At 35.1% G+C, this 18,444-nt stretch overlaps 1 protein-coding gene and 3 non-coding genes across 5 annotated transcripts in view; 3 read left to right on the forward strand and 1 right to left on the reverse strand.

The window, feature by feature from the left end:
- Window positions 1-5,003: 5,003 nt before the first annotated feature.
- On the reverse strand, window positions 5,004-5,165 carry LOC127063613 (U1 spliceosomal RNA). The gene has a single exon (XR_007781431.1). It is a non-coding gene; the product is annotated as a U1 spliceosomal RNA (small nuclear RNA).
- Window positions 5,166-7,091: 1,926 nt separating this feature from the next.
- On the forward strand, window positions 7,092-7,254 carry LOC127063609 (U1 spliceosomal RNA). The gene has a single exon (XR_007781427.1). It is a non-coding gene; the product is annotated as a U1 spliceosomal RNA (small nuclear RNA).
- A 2,405-nt stretch (window positions 7,255-9,659) lies between these two features.
- Window positions 9,660-9,822, forward strand: LOC127063612 (U1 spliceosomal RNA). The gene has a single exon (XR_007781430.1). It is a non-coding gene; the product is annotated as a U1 spliceosomal RNA (small nuclear RNA).
- Window positions 9,823-16,115: 6,293 nt separating this feature from the next.
- Window positions 16,116-18,444, forward strand: part of LOC127063425 (neurotrimin-like) — a 148,550-nt gene continuing 146,221 nt past the window's right edge. For both annotated transcript variants that reach the window (XM_050993219.1, XM_050993220.1), the window contains exon 1: window positions 16,116-16,399. In XM_050993219.1, coding sequence (XP_050849176.1) covers window positions 16,303-16,399 — 97 coding nt within the window. In that variant the 5' untranslated portion in view covers window positions 16,116-16,302. The remainder of the gene's footprint in view (window positions 16,400-18,444) is intronic.

The raw sequence follows: 18,444 nt of genomic DNA on the forward strand, positions 1-18,444 counted from the left end.
GCCCGTGCTAATTCGTAGAAGATTCGTATACTTGGTATTGTTTGTCTCGCGATTCTGTAAAATCAATACCACTATGAATTTCTCTCTGACGATGACGCGAAGGATACTCGTAAAGTTGGCATTATATGGCTTTAAAGTTTGTCAGTGCTTGATAGTATCATATCGTTCACTTTTAGTTTATTTCTCCATATCAGATAATACTATTAAAGGGGAACTATGTTTTGGATACTCGACGTGATTCTCATTATGTATATTCTGTATTTGAGTACTCTGGAAGTTCGAATGTTCGGAGAATCGCATTTGATTCGTTCAAATAATTGGCTATGAATCGATCATTCCTTTCTCTCTCTCTCTCTCTCTCTCTCTCTCTCTCTCTCTCTCTCCCTCTCATTTTTTTTTCTCATGAATATAATTTCGAGATGCAAACTGCAAATGGCTCCAAAAGGATATCGCAGTTCCTTACATTTAAACTAAAGTATCTTTCCGAACATGAAGTGTTGCCAATTCGGCAAGATTCCGAATCGTTATGGATGTTTGTTAGCACGTAGAGAATTCTACTTATCAATCCAGGATTAGTACGCATCCTTGCACACACGTTATCCCAGCTAATGCTCCCGTAATGAACGTTACTCATCAGCATGCAACGGCATTATCCTGGTACGAATATCGTGACCCATTAATATCTGCTTCCCGATACGTGGATTATATGAGTTAACTATTAAAACGAATTTGCATAATGGATAGGTGATATGCGTCACGGAAAATGTGTCATAAAAAGGAAAAAAAAATGATTGGATGAGTAAACGTTATTAGAAATGAGTAGATATAGTTAAACGAATGTAAAACATCTTTTTTTTTTATATCGATATAAGTCCTTTTCTCGTCATCATTCATTTTTTCATAAATTCATTGATTCCTTTTAAAATATTATATATGCGTCGCTATATCAATATTACATTTCTTCTTTTCAAGTATTTATCGATATTTCTCGAGAAGTTGCATATCTAGCTTAAAAAAATGATCCTGACTTAAGTGAAATCGTCTTTGAAAAAAGGTTATCCGATAATAGGATCGAAGGTTCATCGAATAAATTCACAATTGATTCAATTTCTTAACTTTAGCTGTTACAATGATTACGCTATACATAGAGTTTCATAGTGGTACGTACTACGTAGATACATATATGTTAGGTATATATAGCATAGGTCCATATACGTAGACACTCGCGTTGTCGCGACACGAATGACGATACTGAAGGAAAATACTCAGCAGAATTACTCGCAAGTTGGTACGGTTACGATCGAACGTTAGCTAGGGTTCCCTCTTAAATGTAGATTTTCAACGGAAGGTAGAACCAGGGGTGTCATCTTTTACATCCCGTGTCTCCTTTATTTTCTTCTTTTTCTTCTCTCTATTTCTTCTTTTTCTCTTCTTGAAGAAAGTAGAAACGTTGTCCTCAAATGTTCTCTGTAACAGCGACAGCAGCAGTAGCGGCAGTCGTTCGTTCATGATTCTTTGGAAACGCGATAAAATTTCCTTTTTCCTTTAAGTGGTCGGTTAATTAAATTTCTCCGTCTCTTCTTTCTTCTTCAGCATCGCACCCATTATCGCAGAGACCGATTAAATTTCCTTCTTGTTCTTTCCCTCTTCGTTTTATGAGCACGTCACGTATAGTATTTTCTTTTACGTCTGCTATTGTATCTTTTTTTCTTTCCTTGTTGGTTATCATTGTTTCGATGTGTAAACTGTTCGACGTAATTATAAATATGCTATCGCTTCGATAAACTTTTTTTTTATTAATATAATATACATCTATAAGATGAGATATGTAAATGGAACGTCTACGTTTTCTATAAGCGAATGAGATTAAACTTTAGGGAAAAGTAACCTTCAAGAAAATTTCTTTTTTATCACTGTACTTATCGTTTCAAAGACTATAACTTTTACCTGGGAAGTAATTATAAGGACAACTGTAGGCAAATGAAACATTAAAACATTTATATTAAAGTTGTTTTGTAAAATAAATCGTTCGAATTACCACTGATAACGTAATCGTTCCGTTTTTCTTGTCTTCTAATTATAGAAGTATGTAAAATAAACTCGAGGTAACGATCGTATAAGCGTGTTCGTCGTAAAAATATCTCTGGAAGGTAATGAAGTCGTGTTCAAAGCCAGGACGATGAATGAAAAGAGGGGTGTCAGACTCGATGCATGCACGTGACTCGTTCATTCTCATATCCCACAATCGAGTACTTTCTTGTGACACACATAATCGCAAACGCGTATATCGACCTTGCTTCTTTCCACAAAGAACGCGTAATTACGAAACATTGTTTGCCTAGGCGGTTACTATTTGCGACGATAATAAAATTACTCATCACAGAAATGAGAATAAAGAAAATTTGAGAATTCGTTTAGACGAGCATAAACATTTTTAACTCTTTGATAAGTTATTTGTAAATCATCAAAATTGTATCCTATAAAAAAACTGGTAAGTTATTATAATCTTAGTAAGATTAATTTAAACATCATTTTGAATTTGACGAACTTTTCTACATCGTATAATTTATTGTATGTACGTCTTTGTATCAAAGATTCGTCGATGAATTTGTTCGATGATAATTAAATAAACGCATCTGAACAAGCAGCACGTGTGTAGTGTGCACGCACAGATACGCGAAGGAAGAAATGAGATGGACCTTCATCCAACGTAAAGGGGATATCCGCTATTATTATCGAGAAAAATAACTCGTAAGTGAATGTTCTCTGAATAGAGATGAACGTAGGTCGTCAAGTATAGAGACTCATAGTACATATACAGATTATTGATTTAGTAAAAGAATTGTATTTCATCATTAATGACGTCTTTCTAGCGATGTTAATAATACCTTTTCCTCCCTTTCTCTTCTCCCTCTCTCGCTTTCTTTTTTTCAATCGTTGTTACAAAGGGATCAATCTAGCATACTTAAAATGATCGTGGTTGAAAGTTTCTTCCTGTAAATGCATGTACAACGTAGGTGTTCTTTGTGAGAGGCAACATAAATTAAATGCATCCTTTTAAAATTAAATGCTTTTTTATATTCCCGATGGAGGTTAAATTTATCAGGTTGAAAGTCCTTTGATTCACTTTATACTTACATATGTATAAACGTGCACTACTGTAGGATGTATGTATATTGAAAATGATATCTGAAAAAGAAAACGAGAAGAAGAAGGAAAGTCAAAAGTTCAGACGGACGTAGATCGATAAAATTTAATATTTTACGAACAAATGTAGATGTTTCAGTATATTTTATAAAGAGATTCATCCGAATACGAAGAGTAGAAATATTTTATATAACGTGGAATCGCAAAACGACGGAAAAATTTCTTGGCACCGGCAGAAAGCTAAACCGCGAATATTTATATTCGGATACGAAGATAACCGAATTTCACGAGTCCGGTATAAAAATTCGGTCAACCGATCTGGGAGCTCAAACAAACTAGGAACACGATGGTGAAGTTGTAATCAAGCCTAGATGGGTCGCATTGATTGACAATTTTCTGTGACCTCTTGCAACCTCTTTTCCCATCCCTCAGCTTCTGGAACTCCATCGAATTCACGTTTCGTTTCGTTTCTATTGCGCATAATAGAAGCAAGTGTCGTGAAGAAGAGAGAAAGAGAGAGAAGGGGAGAGAGAGAGAGAGAAAGAGAATATGAGTGAGGTCGAGAGATAGAGAGTGGAAAGATAGCAGAAGGGGAAGTATGTCATCGAAAAATTGGAATATGGTACTCTATTCCACGTGATTCGGTGTTGATCTCTGCTATTCGTCAGATGATTTATAAAAAGAGATATTTTTATAAAAAATATTCTGAATCGTATAAAGATATTGTCTATCGAAAGTTATTGATCACTTAATAATCAGTAACTTCTCTAATTTTCTGTTACTTTGTAAACCTATGACAATGTAAAATCCTTTGGTCTTTTAGATTCTAAAAAGATTCATGTTCTTTGATTCAGACGCAATCAAAGAAATAGCTTTTTTTTCTCATCTTTCAACGAAGCTTTTGAGAATATTAGTGCTTTAGAAATCGACGAGGGCTTTTCCTTCTCTCTTGTGCCAGTTTGCAACTTCGAACGGATACCGTAAGCCCTCTCATCAACAATAACCTCGAACAATGGATGCTCGGGATAAAATGCAAATTAGTTCATAAGTCGCAACATTAAATGATTGTCAGCTGTTAGAAGACGCCTATTGTCATGCAATATATCTCAAAGATGTACTGGTGTTGAAAGGAAAGGACGCCTTGCAAGAAAATTGTTTACTTAAGGTTATGTAAAGCGCATTGATTTCAAAATCATAAACGTATTCACCCCTCTACTTTCTTTGTCTATTAACGTATCGTACGTATTTTATAAGAACAGTAACAACGTTATGTATTTAATAAATCTTGTGAATTTTACAAGAAACGTTTCAATTATAAAGCAGATTGTTTATACATTTAATACAACATTCTCTCCAAGTAGTTTTAAAAGAGAAATTCTTTGTAATTCTTACGTAAAAATATTGTACGACTTTCACACAGTCTAATATGTATAGTGTAACAAATCCAATCGGATTTTTCTTTATTTAAAAAATATGCAAATGCGTGGCGTTATTCTCTTTGCCTTCTCGAATAGGTTAATTTGAAAGTTTATATTCTGAATCGGTCGACAGGTGAATCGAGAGCTCTACATCTGCTTAATTCCTTTTTCTTTACAGACCATGACCTCACCCATCCCCCTTCCTCTCATTTTATATCGAAAGATGTAGAAAGCTTCCAACCACCAGTCGTAGCAGTAGTAGTAGTCGTCTTCAGAGAACATTTCAAATATTTACCTCGTATTCAGTACCCAAGAGTATCTATCTTATTATGCAAACAACCTAGTTTATTATATGAATCTTTTATAGTTAGGGGGAGAAATTGTAAAAATATTAGAAAATGAGAGAGAAATAAATATTTTGTTTTACACATACTTTATCCGGGAGAGCGCGAACGCAGTCCCGACTACCAAAAATAATACGCCCGAGATATCCACATTAGGGATATTCGCAAGGGTCAGCTCAACCGTAGTGCAATGGAAAAGCCTCGCCCTGGAGGAACCGCCTTTTTGATCACGGTAACCTCTGCGCCAGGTAAGTATGCTTTTCCCCTCTTGTCCAACTAGTTTCAACAGTGTCCTGTTCTGAATTTCTGATGAGAAATATATTTGAATATAGCGCTCTAAAGCGGTAAGAAAATCAACTAAATCGGTAGCTCAAACGTACCTGCTTCCTTGAAAATGACTCGTCCTTAAACTAATTATATTAGCTAATTACAAAATGGAGAGTCGAACAAATTCTACATTTCGACTATAATTCAAATTCTAAATGAAAATTGCATAGCTCAATCTCAAGATGGAATTTGTTTTACAATATTACATAGTATATTATATATATTTTTTGTAAACTTTTTTTATGATGGATATATAATAAATAAGTATTTATCAGAATAAAAAATTCACAGCATAACAGATTTTATTCGATAAATCGAAATATCTTCGATTTTAATTAAAATTTTGTTAGATTGTCAACCTTAATACCTTGCTTTACTTCAGAGAATATTCAATTCCATCACTCGTACATTTGACTTATCATAGATGCGCACGCATAATAATTTTTTTCTCCGTTAAGATCGGAGGTCAATGTGTTAATGTTTCTGATATCGAAACAGTCACGTACCGACTTATTCGAACGGAAAGTCTTTGAGAGTCGTCCTATCGTCTTGCTGCATCTTCGATATTACTTTTTAAATCTTGAAACATGGGATTAAATCACGTGACAGCTATTGTATTTTGTAAGCACTTACAAAAAATATTTATTACAATATCTGTAAAAAGAAATGAGTAACGTAAAGCTACTCGAGAAAAGTATTTTTTTTTTTTGTTTTCTCTTCAAATAAGATGTCTGGAACAGTGTTAAAATGATAGTTTCTTTTAAAAATAGCGTTCGTATTTGTGATGCTATGCGCGTCTTTGCCGGTACAGGAAAATATTTTTACGTGCGACTGCAACCATTGCAATGTGAAGAGTACGATCGATCCTGGAGAAAAGGAAATGACTACGATCGTTCCGGATGAAAAAACGAGTGAAAAAAAAAGCAACAGTAGCAATGGTGATGAAACAATCTGCGCTCGTGATCGCGACTTCGAAGACAAAACCTTTTCGAACGTGTGTCATATGCTTTGTTACAATAAATGTACTCATTTTCGTATAGCTCCTCAGAAGAATACGACAAGATACATTACTGTTATTTATAGAACAAGTAAGTAATTATAAATACTACTTGCGATGAAAATGTTTAATGATCGATGTAAATAATTATATTACATATGTCACAAGCGAAAACATACGAATTAATAGGTTAAAAATGTGTCAACGTCATTATCAACAGCTTTTGTTTTTTTGGGATAACCAAGATATCTAGAAGATTGAGTTTTAGAAATAAGAGGGAGAATTTACAGTTCATATCTTTCTTTTATTAATATTGGTTTCTGTTATTTAACAGATACTAAAATCGATATAGTGTTGTGTTTAATAATTAGCTACTTATTTTCTTTGTAGATTATTACAAATTGTGGAATGGTCCTTGTTAAGGAAAAACATACTTGACGTGGATAAAGGAAAATATCAAACATTTATCTAATAGATATATCTTATAAAGAGGCAAAAGATGTAATAAACTTTATGTTATTACATTAAAACAAAATGATAATTGTTACAATTTTTTAAAGTAATGTATAGAATTTGATCATGCGTGATTTCTATTTCCTTGCGAACACATAATTTCGCTCCTGTTTATATGGTCTTTTTTTTTTTGTATTATGCATTATTTCTATTTAAATCCTATCTCTTTGAAACCGGCTAATCATCTCATGACGGTTCCCGCATATCCCTACTCTAGCTGCGTCACCTCACTTGTTCAAGAACCTAGTTCTCTCTTCAGCCGCTATGTTGCGCATAGTCGAATATGTTGCCACAGCAAAATGTAACATAGTCGTATTCAAGTACCGTGTTCAACGGTGAGAAAGCATACTTACCTGGCGCAGAGGTTACCGTGATCAAGAAGGCGGTTCCTCCAGGGCGAGGCTCTTCCATTGCACTACGGTTGAGCTGACCCTTGCGAATATCCCTAATGTGGATATCTCGGGCGTATAATTTTTGGTAGTCGGGACTGCGTTCGCGCTATCCCGGTTAAGTTCATTTTAAGCAAAATTTTCATTTTAGGTTTTTATAAAGAAGTTCTCATTATTCTTGTATTTTGAAGCAACTTGAGGAACCAATTTGAACTTCTTTTGTTCATGTAAATCTCTTATTATGTTTCCTGCTAGAGAAGGAGGTTGGATTGGGTTTAGTATATCCATGCATGATGTTGTTTTTCATACATCTGTTTTTCCCAATTTTTTTTAACTATGATTGTTCGTGGTTCTTCAATTGATTATAAAAATTATAATGTATGATTTTTATTTAAAAAGTATATTGTACTATAGGCGGTTAGTTGGGGAAATAAATTTCGTTTTTTAAAGTTATAGTTAATATAAATTGGGTTACAAATAATTCAAGAATAGATAATTAAGATATAATTGGTATGATCATTCGAATTGATCTTTTAGGAATATATATATAATGGCATGTGTTTCTATATAGACTTTCTGTTTGTTTTTTATAAAGGTTTTGAATTTTGAGTTCGTATTTTTTAGTAAAATAGAGGGCTATTTTGCTTTTTTCGATCTATAACTTACTTTTTAATCTCAATACACATCAACTGTGTCTGGTGATCAACTGAAATGGAGATTGTTTCTTCGATGGTGCTGGTTGGTAGTCATTAGTGACTGCAGAGCAGAGCTTCAAATGTTTCTAATTCGTCATTATATGTGTTATTATACGTTAAATGTCATTATATGTTAAAAATGATAAAAATTTTGTGGTCCTCAAAAACATTAATTTGGCGTAGTGACAGTGTGGGATGTGTTAATATTAATAAGTAATATTTACAATAGTAGAATTTTAACGTCTGGAAAATAGAGTCAGAAAAAAATTGGTTATGTAGTATTACATGATATTTATCACATAAAAGAATGACGAAATTTTCTATAATTAAGTATTTTAGTTTAGTATAATATAGTTTTTCAATTTTATTTCCTAGTGTTATTACTATATTTAGCTGTTTTATGAATGAATTTTAAAGATAGAATAGAAAGGGAGAAAGAGAAGAAGAAAGAGAGAGTAGGATATATTTTAAACAGTATAGGTTATATTAACAATATTGAAAATAACATATTCATATAAAAATATTGTTTTATTCTATTTTTACATGATGTGATTGACGGGACCGCCACCGGGATTGGATAAAAGACGAGAAGTTGAAAGACAAAGATGGAATCAGAAAAAAATTATGGAGGGATATTGGAAAGAGGGAGAAGGGCGAAGGGGAAAGTGAAAAGAATAAAGAAGCGAAAAAGACGGATGAACCAGAAAGTGAGAACACAACGTACTAGTATATGTGCACGGCTTGTCGTCATATTATGTTCTTTCTCTTTCTCTTTTCCTATCTTTCTCTTACGTTCACGAAAAACAATAACGCACAGCTTATATCTCATTCTCTTTCATTCTATTTCTGTATGCCTCTCTCTTTCATGCGATTTTCTTTTTCGTTTTGTTTCCATTATACCTTCTTTCGTTTCACTTTGCTCCGTTTTATTTCATCGACATCTTACCCTCGTTACAGAAGTTTCAGTTCAAATATGTTTAACATAAATGTAATATAAAAAATAGTCCGTTTGTTCGAGCTAACTGTATTAATTCTTTCTCATTAAAATCTGGAATATTTCCGGCAAGGTACTTTTATCGTTTACTGTTGTGTAAGCAGCTTATCTTATTGTATGTCATTTACATATATTCTTATATATTGTGTATATGAAATCTAAACAAAAGGTGAACCTCAGATCCTAAATCCTTAGGATTAGGGTTTCTAGGCTATAATTGATTAAACATATATTACCGGTTGTGCGAACGAAAATAATTTTGACAAGCGGGATAACCGTACCACAGAAAAGAGTTAATATTAAACGTCGAATCGATTTTATGCAATTAGCTGAATTCATTTAATAACTTTCAAAACTTTTTTTAGATAAAAGATATTGAAGAATTTATTGTCATACGTTTTACGTTAGATTTTATTATTAGAAAGTATATTTTTTGTCTTGTCACAAAATGTCACAAAAGAAATTTTAAGAATATTTTAAATAAATACTACTAGTAACAAAAATGAATGCTAGTAATCGATGAGTTTTACGGCATTGAAGGTGCTAATAATGGATATGTTATTAGAAAAAATAGAAAGTGAAGAAATGAGAACTTTTAAATACTTGAAATAATTATAAACGTCAATATTGTGATTTATTGAAGAATACTTTAATTAGTCTTTTATAGTTCATTGAGCTAGTTGGAACAGAGCCAAAATTTAATACTGTAACTGGATCGAACGCTTGCCCGAGTTAGTAAGGGAATTAGTCGCTATGGTGCGCAGCATAAGAATCCTTTCTCGAAGGTAAAAGAATAATTTCCATGTTCAACTATCCTGGAGGAGCAAGGAGTAGCATACTTACCTGGCGCAGGGGATACCGTGATCAAGAAGGCGGTTCCTCCAGGGCGAGGCTCTTCCATTGCACTACGGTTGAGCTGACCCTTGCGAATATCCCTAATGTGGATATCTCGGGCGTATAATTTTTGGTAGTTGGGACTGCGTTCGCGCTATCCCGGATAAGATAATTCTAAAAATAAATTGAGAAAATTTCAGAAGAGAAGAAACTGATATCAAGCTATATCTTGAATGAAAAATTTTTGAAGTATTAAAGTCGCTCCTCGTAATTTTGCAACCATGAATTGGAAGTACAAAGAAGCAAAATTTTGTTTTTAATCATGGAAATTTCGAGGAGTTTTCATCTTAATTAATTTTACCGTATATAATACTTCTAAACTATCGTTAAATAAAAATGTTTTTCTACTTTTTTTTTTATTTTACAAAAGAAATATTAACCGGAAAAATACATTATTTAGTCGTTTAAATGTTGCATTTATAGAAAGTCGGAAATATTACAGAGAGGAGAAACACTTTTTTCACTTTATCAACCACCTATTTTATATAGTTTTAAATAGTAACATAAATAACAAAGATTTTTGATTTGTTAATAGTTTTCGTTATTGACTGCAAAGTAACTTTGTATGTTAGAAAAATGCATTCATTTTGTATAATTAATTCGGAATTGCAAATAAAAGTATAATCTTCTGCACTCAGATATAAAGATATAAAAAATAAAGAAAAACGAACCGCTGATTTGGTCAGCGGATTCCATCCTCTGAGCCACAATTAGAAAGAAAAGTTGTTTCTTTGTAATAAGTATCTGGATGTATTCGACTTTCTATACTCGTTATCTATTTTTTGTAAAAAATATCAAATATAATTTAAAAAATTCTTACATTTTTTCACAAAGTGAAAATAGAGATTTTCATTAAAAATTTCAAGAAATGTTTAACCATGTAGATCAATTAATGTCAATTAATATAGTGTGAGTACAAAAATATTTGTATTTTCATGTAATTAAATGCCATTATATGTAAATTTTAATAGAACTTTATAGATAGATAGAGATATATTGAAAAGTTTATAGCATTCTTTCTGTTTACCATTTTTTATTGCTTCCATAAAAAATTTTTAAAGAATTCACATTAATTGCTAGAACTATTTTAAATGTTTCTACAGAGTTTGAATTGTTTCTGTGGCTTGTTCGATTTTTTATAAATCTTTTTATTTATGAAATATCTGCTATTTTTAAACCGCAATCGGAATGGTATTATTCGTGGACTTTCGTTGCATGTAACCTGATTTTTGATAAAAATTTCCAGTCTATTCAGTCGTTTAAATGCTAGAGGATACACATATGTATATTGAAACACATTTGAATTGTGATATAAAATATACAGATGTCAAAGGGTTTTATGATATTTTTAATAATTGTTGAGTTAACAGTTTGTTATATTTTTCTCTATTTTGGAAATATAAGGAATGCTCTGAGGTCTTAGTTAAGAGTGAAAAGATTTTATGTTTTAAGATAAAATAATCTCGTAACGCCAATTATTTTTACAAACGTAACGAAATGATATGCATGATCATGATGACTACGTATGATTATATCTTGTGAATCGGTCATTCGGATTGCTTTAGAAGTAACAATGATGGTAGCGGAAAAGCTATTGCGAAATTTGTTGGTGAAAAGCGGCACTAACGTGAGCCAGTGGAATGCTCGACGAAGGAAAGGAATTAACCGGAGACCATGCTCGCCCGCAAATTGAGTTGCATCAGATCTAGAATTTAAACATTTAAATTAACCCGTTTAGCAAGTCAAAGAGATTAATGCATGCCCACGACTCTCCCTACAATCTGAAACATTTCTATCAATATTATGTATTGTTATATTTCTCTAAATCATGTTTAATTTATTATAAAATAAATAGTTAATATACTTTTATTTAATCCTCCGCAAGGTTTAAAGTTAACAAATCAGCTTCTTAGACTTGAACAAGAATTCCCTGAGTCTGCACGTTTTATTTTCAATACACGTTTTACATATATATATATATATATATATATATATATATATATATATATATGCATATTTATATTTTGTCTAAAAAGAATAATTCCTAACAATTAGATTTTTATCCTTTTCATTTGAAAGTCTACCGTGACTACATAAATTTCCTTTTTCTACTGTTATACGGGGTTTCGTCGACAGAACTGGCCGACAGAAAGCGGTACTTTTTCGTTAACTAAATGAGTCGTTTCATGCATCTCTCCAGTTTTCGTCTGAAGTTACTTGGCCAAGCTAGGGAATTTTGGAATAACATTTCGAGGATATAAACGCACTATATATACACAGGAATATATATGAGAACATTCATTCTCCCTACTTCGAATCGTAACCAACTTGCGGACAATAGCGTTAAGATAGTATTTGAGAATGAAAAGGAAAGGAAATAAAGGAAAAAAGAAGAGAATTTACGTATAATCGGTCTTGAAAATAGCCGTCGATGAAATTGCGAATCGAGCGAGTCGGCAGCGTAGAAGGGGCTGCATTGGAGGGGCTAAGTTGAACTGAGTTCAGCGGCTGCTTCGATAACACGGTGGCGAAATGCAAGGCTATTAAACTTTGTTGGAATTTCTAGGACTCACTCGAACCGATTGTCCGAAGAACACGAAAGAAGAACAAGTTGAGGAACGAAGTGAGCTTGTTTGCGGCCGGAGACGAGACCTTATTAGCAGGTATAAAATATTCTCCACGAAAGTTCACTTTCCGTAATGCTGAAAATCAGAGCAATTTATGATCGCGTTACATCGTTGAAAAGTTGAAAAAAGATCGCGTGCCTCGACCTCTCGAATGTGTTCGAATTCGCACGTCCGAATAAACGTTTTCTTGGACAAATTAAGAAAGACAGTAACGTTGAGAGAGGATATAGTAGTAGTCGGATCGTAGTATGAATCGAGTATGACGTGCAATCGAGAAAGAATTCCTAGGTATGTTCTTGCCTGGCGCGGTGATTCTTTGTCAAAGGAACGATACAGTCGTTTCATGGAGAGCCAATAAGGCAAGAGGGAAAGAGTGCTACAAGATGTTAGAAAGAGAAAGAGAAAGAGAGATGGAAGGGTAAAAGGAATTCAATAAGATCGCTTTTTCCGAATCACACGGATGCTCGCTCTAGCTGACATCGAAATAGCAGTTAGAAATTTCCATAGGACGATCGGTGCCTTTGAAGAACGAAGGTAGAAATGGCCGGGATATCCGAGTTGTAAAGGGGGTCCTGAGATGGCCCAGTCTTGATACAATCGTGCATCTCTTCGAGATTTCGAAGATGTCTCTTCGTTCAAGATAGGGATAGGAATATAGAAAGAGAGCCGGGGAAGGGTAACTCTTCTTATGTGTTGTCCGTGAAACGCCGAATGCGACCTAGTTGAATCCTACTTACGTAAAGACGACGTCTTTCAGTCGTATTGTTTGGAAGGATTTAAGCGAATGCGGCCAGTACTCAACTTGGCTGGCTTCACTTATTCTTACTTACACGACGCATATGTCGCATTCTCCCGCCCTCTTGAAGAGAGAAGAACCATTTGTCTGGCTTGCCGTGGACTAACTAGGAACCTACTCCGTGCCGCTATCCTCTTTCGTTCCGCGAAGATCGTTTTTAAGCGATGACAAAAGACACGCTTTTCGAGAGTCGCTCCAATCGATCGCTCGTTATTTTTCGCCTTTGTACTTTTTCGATTTTTACGTCTCTCTTCAGCACTACTTTTACTACCAAATTCGTACGTTTTTAAAGATTATTCGAGCCTAATGTATTCGGATTCGACATTAAATATATGTACTACTATATAGTTTACTGAAAATTTTATGTAGCGACAGAGAAGAATTTACGTTCACCGAAAAATTTATTTTTAATATATAGTAATGATTCATTCAAACGTGCCAAATGGCATGTATGTTTCATTTCTTCGGATTCGGTTGAACAAGATCTATCGATTTTAGCGATTAAACGATGAGATAGTTAGATGAGTTTAACAGAAATAGAAACACGAAAAGAAAATTTGATCGAGCGTGTAAATGGACTCACCTCCCTATCCGATTCTTTATCTTCTCAGATGCTTTTCAACACGCTCATTCTCTGCTTGTGTTGCTTGTCGTCATCGTTGTCGTCGTGGCGCGATATATCGTGGCTAATAATAAAGACGGGAGTCGTAGAAAGGTGCCTGTATAATGAGCGAATTGTAGATCGCAAATCGCTGATCGGCCATTCCGGCACATATAACGCGGCCGTGAACGTAACGTTAATGTTCCTTTTTCATGAACGAAGACTCATAAAAGCTCGGTTGCTCGTACCATTGGGCGAATTACTCGTTTCGATGAGGAGTACCCTATGAAGAGATTTATACAAGGTACAAAGGTATAACGATGTCGCTTTCTCTTTCTGCTTCTTTTTCTCTATTATTGCGTGCGCCCTCGGCTAGAAGCTTTAGTCCGCATGTAGACGAGTGAACGAACGAGCAAGCACGCCTTATAAGAATTCCTGTCGTTAGCAAGCTGCCCACCAGCATTATGGTACCAGGAACGACACCTGGCACCGTCAAATATCGAATAGTCTCTCCTTTCGTTAGGGCTACGCCATTCGATGTCTCTTTTATTCTCCTTATTACATTATTTTTCATTTTTATTTTTGTATCATCTTTCGTCTCGTACGTGTTTTCCTTTATTTATTTTTATCGCGATCGGTAATTGTGAAATCATCGAGCGAGTCTACCGTTAAATTCGCGAATCCCTTCTCGCGTTGATTCGTTCCGTTTCGTTCACTCGTTTCGTGGCGGAAATTCGATATTATTAAGTGGTAAATATGTACACATATACGGCTTTAATCACGTGCCACGAAAATTAATTTTTGGAATATATCGATCGTATTTCGTTGCGCTATGTATGCGCGAGAATATTGAGCGCCGGTCACATTCGATAAATTTATCGTGACGATATTGTCTATTTCGCGACGTCGAACGTGTTCTGTATGTTCGTTTATTGCGGTATTTAAATGAATTGGCTCTCGGTTTCGGCGATTTTACTTTTAGTATACTCAAAATATTCCTTTTAGTGTTCTCACAGATGATTATAAATCGGCTTGCTTTGCATGATGTAACTGAGAGCGATTGACGAATATCAATAAATTTGATTTCGAATAAAATTAAAAAATTTTACTTTACAAAGTGATCGTTCACACGCGATATTCTATTCTCGCGTATTTTTTTAAATCACGTATTTGCGCACGTATATCTCGAAATCGAAATATGACATAGTACTGTATAACGTATGTTTCATAAGGAACAAAGTATTTTTTCGCAACAAAAGCGGTTTCTACACGTTTAGCGTTTTCCTTTAGTGTAATATCACGACTTTTCTGAGACTTTTTATTTCTTTATACATTTTTCCTGTGTCATGGCATGATTTACGAGGGTAAGAATATGAGGTCGGATTGTTCTGAACGTATCGTTTGACCATTAAATCGTATTTAGATCGAAACAAAAGGGGACTAAATATATACTTCTCTCCCATTCCTCTTTTGCTCTCTCTCCCTCTCCCTTTTTCTCTATCTATCTATCTATCTATCTCTCTGTCTATCTCTCTTTCTACAAATCTGCGAGACCGCGTGACGTAAAATTGGAGAATTTTCGGATGGCGAGCTATTCCCAGGGAAAACTGTAATTCCATTACTTCTCAATTACTCGCAATTACTCATATTTAAACCAGTAATCGTCAACAAATTCTGCTCGATACACTCGACACCCATAGACATTTTCGTTGTCTGTCGGACAATGGAACGTTAACGTTGCTAACAAATATATACAAACGTGTGTATGTACGCTCGATAAGCTCGCTCGAACGTAAGTGATTCGAAAGGTATACAAAGTCCTTTTTGTTTGCTAACAACCTTCGGATCTTTCAACGAAAGAGCTTTAGCTAGTGTTCAACTCCGATCAACCAACCAACCAACCAACCAATCAACCAACCAATTCGATCGACTTTTCATTTTTTCATAAATAACGCTTCCAAAGGTACGATTAGAATTTCGAATTTCTCCTATCCATTTTGAATTATCACATTAATCCTTTTAGTGACATTTAATCCTTTTAGTTGCGTACACGTAGATATATGGATACCTACACGCATACCCTTTTACCCACCTCACATCTTTTATTTAGAACAATCTTAGAAATTCATAGCGTGGTAGTTAAATAAAATCGACAGAGGATGAGTATCGCAGAACGTATAAATCTGGCATTATCGATGAAACGTTATAATTGTCTTCAAAAGTGGGGTCGAAAAGACTTAGTGATAACTTTGCGCAAAAAAAGGAGAAAGGCAGAAATAGAGATAGAGAAAGAAAGGGAAAGAGAAGATTTTCTTGAAGCTCCGCGCCAGTGGCTTCGCGCTCGCGCCGGGTGGCTGAGTGGTGGGAGTAGTGGCACGTTCGAGCAACCCCTCGGAGTTGGCGCGCGCGGAGTGGGGCGTGTGGAACGATAGGAGGAGGGTGTTTCCTCGTGTGTTGGCCTCGAGGATATACTGAGCGACGCACGAGCTCGGAACTTCAGTCTCGAAGCGACGTGCGCTACCCTCGTTGGGATACGCGGTGTCGCTCACGCGCGATTATCATGCTTGAGAAACGTGCTATGTGTTCGTACAGACGACAGGTGCAACCCCTTCTGATGCTCGCTGCTTTTCTCGTTGGCGTCCGAACGGAGATTGTCGGTGAGTTCGGTGTCACCTGTGACGCGTAACTCTCCTTCTGTCTTACTCGGTCCTTTCTTTTCATTTCATCCATCCTCTTCTTTATACCCTTTTTATTTCTTCTCTCGCTCTCTATTATAGAAAAAAAAAAACTAGCAAAAAACTAAAGACAAAAGAACGATCGACTCATCTTTATTTTCGTGACGCGATAGGTCACATCCTACTACGGTGAAGTGTCACGTGTGATTGACGCGAAGCGTAAGTTAGGATCGAAAGCCCGTGCAAGAGGGATTATCGTGTGTTATCCTGCGAGAAGTGACGCCTTCGACGTTCGACGTTCCCCTTTAGTTACTAGTACGTCGTGATAGGAATGAGGATCGAAGTATCGAGGTATTTCGGTCGTTGATATATGCGAAAGATAATGCAAGGCTACTCGCTTTATATTCTATAGGTATGTACGTACATATGTATATCTAGGATATTTCGCGATTGAATCGATTTTTCCTATTGAGCGAGTACTCGACTTGTAATATTCGATGCACACGTTCGATTCTTCTTTTCCTCTTTTAATTATCCTCGGAAGCAATCCGAACGTTGATCTCTTTGATTAATGTGATCCGTCTTCTAGCGTCCGTATTTACAAATGAACCGTTTTTTTCACGCCATCGTGAGATTCTTACTTTAGATGATTTTTAATTGGATGATTATCATGATAAAGGAGCTGTGATAAGGTCATTGGTAATCGGATCGTCCGCCTGTCCCAGGAGATTCGTTATTTTTATTTCGTTTTTTACGTGACTGAGTTTTGTCGAAGCTGGGCTTTGCGCTTGTTATTTTCGGAAAATCCTTGTTATCTTAACACGTGACTTCGTTTCATAAAATCTTTTCTTTAGTTTTTCATGCGTACATCTAGAACCTCCATCCTTTCAATGATATTGATAGTTTCACCGCGTTAGAACGATTTGATTTTGCGAGAAGATACCTTCTAATCGCTCGCGTGTTCGTACACGTTAATTGCAAATTTGAAAGAATCAAAGCATGTTGAATTTATGAGGAAACATTTGCTTAAACACGAGTAAGGCGAAAGTACGATGCAAAGTATTAAGAAACTCGACGTCGTTAAAAACTTGAGAGGAAACTTGGAGAGAATAGAGGAAAGTAGCATTAACAGGATGGTTTAAAACGCATGATTACCATTCTCTCTTGGTCGGTCACTATGGTCATTTCAGAACAAAGTGGTCGAGTTTCTCCAACATGTAATTAACTTTTGTTTTCTTTATTGCATAAACATAATCTTCTTAGCAATTATCGAAACTTTATTTAGCTTTTAAGATAAAATATTCTTAATCCTTTGACCACCTTCAAAAATTTTCGTTTTCCTCATGTACCGTCTTTCGCACGAATTTCGAAATCTCTTCGATAGTACTCGTTTGCACTTGTAATTTCGTTATTTCTTAAAAAATATGCCGCAGTGCTTGTTTCAGCTTCTCTTTTGATGATAGCGATCGTATCTTGATAAAGCTGTCCTTTCTGAAACATGGCAAGTGGTCCGTGAAGTTTGGTGAGTGAAGTTGGATAGCCGTCGAAGAAATCCAATTTCCCATACGTGAATCTTCTTTTTTACATTTCGACGTCGATCGATGATCCAGTAGAAAGTTTCGTAGGCAATTTCGATACTTTATCTTCTTGATTCTTGTAGAATCCACGCGACGGAGACGTACATCCATGATCCTAGTTCGTTTAAAAGTGAACTTTATTTTATTATTTAATTGTTAACGTCTTGTTTGTATTTTTTTCGATTGTAATAAAGTCATTTGATAAAGTTCAAGTTAAGCGTACGATTATCTTCGTTAGAATAAAGTTCATTAGCTCAGTCAGATGTAGTTCGCACTTTCGCGCGTTCGTCTAATAGAGCGTAATACTAGTGAGGTGATATGGTGGTAATATTGTTGGTAATACCATAAATCATATAGCGTGTCGTGAGCTATTAAAATAATCGTAACGACCAAATCTTGACGAGGAGAACTGTTAAAAGAGGAGTAGACAGAGAAAAAGAGAGAAAAGGA

Source organism: Vespula vulgaris, chromosome 4 (genome assembly GCF_905475345.1).
Source record: "Vespula vulgaris chromosome 4, iyVesVulg1.1, whole genome shotgun sequence".
Classification (NCBI taxonomy): Eukaryota; Metazoa; Arthropoda; class Insecta; order Hymenoptera; family Vespidae; genus Vespula; species Vespula vulgaris.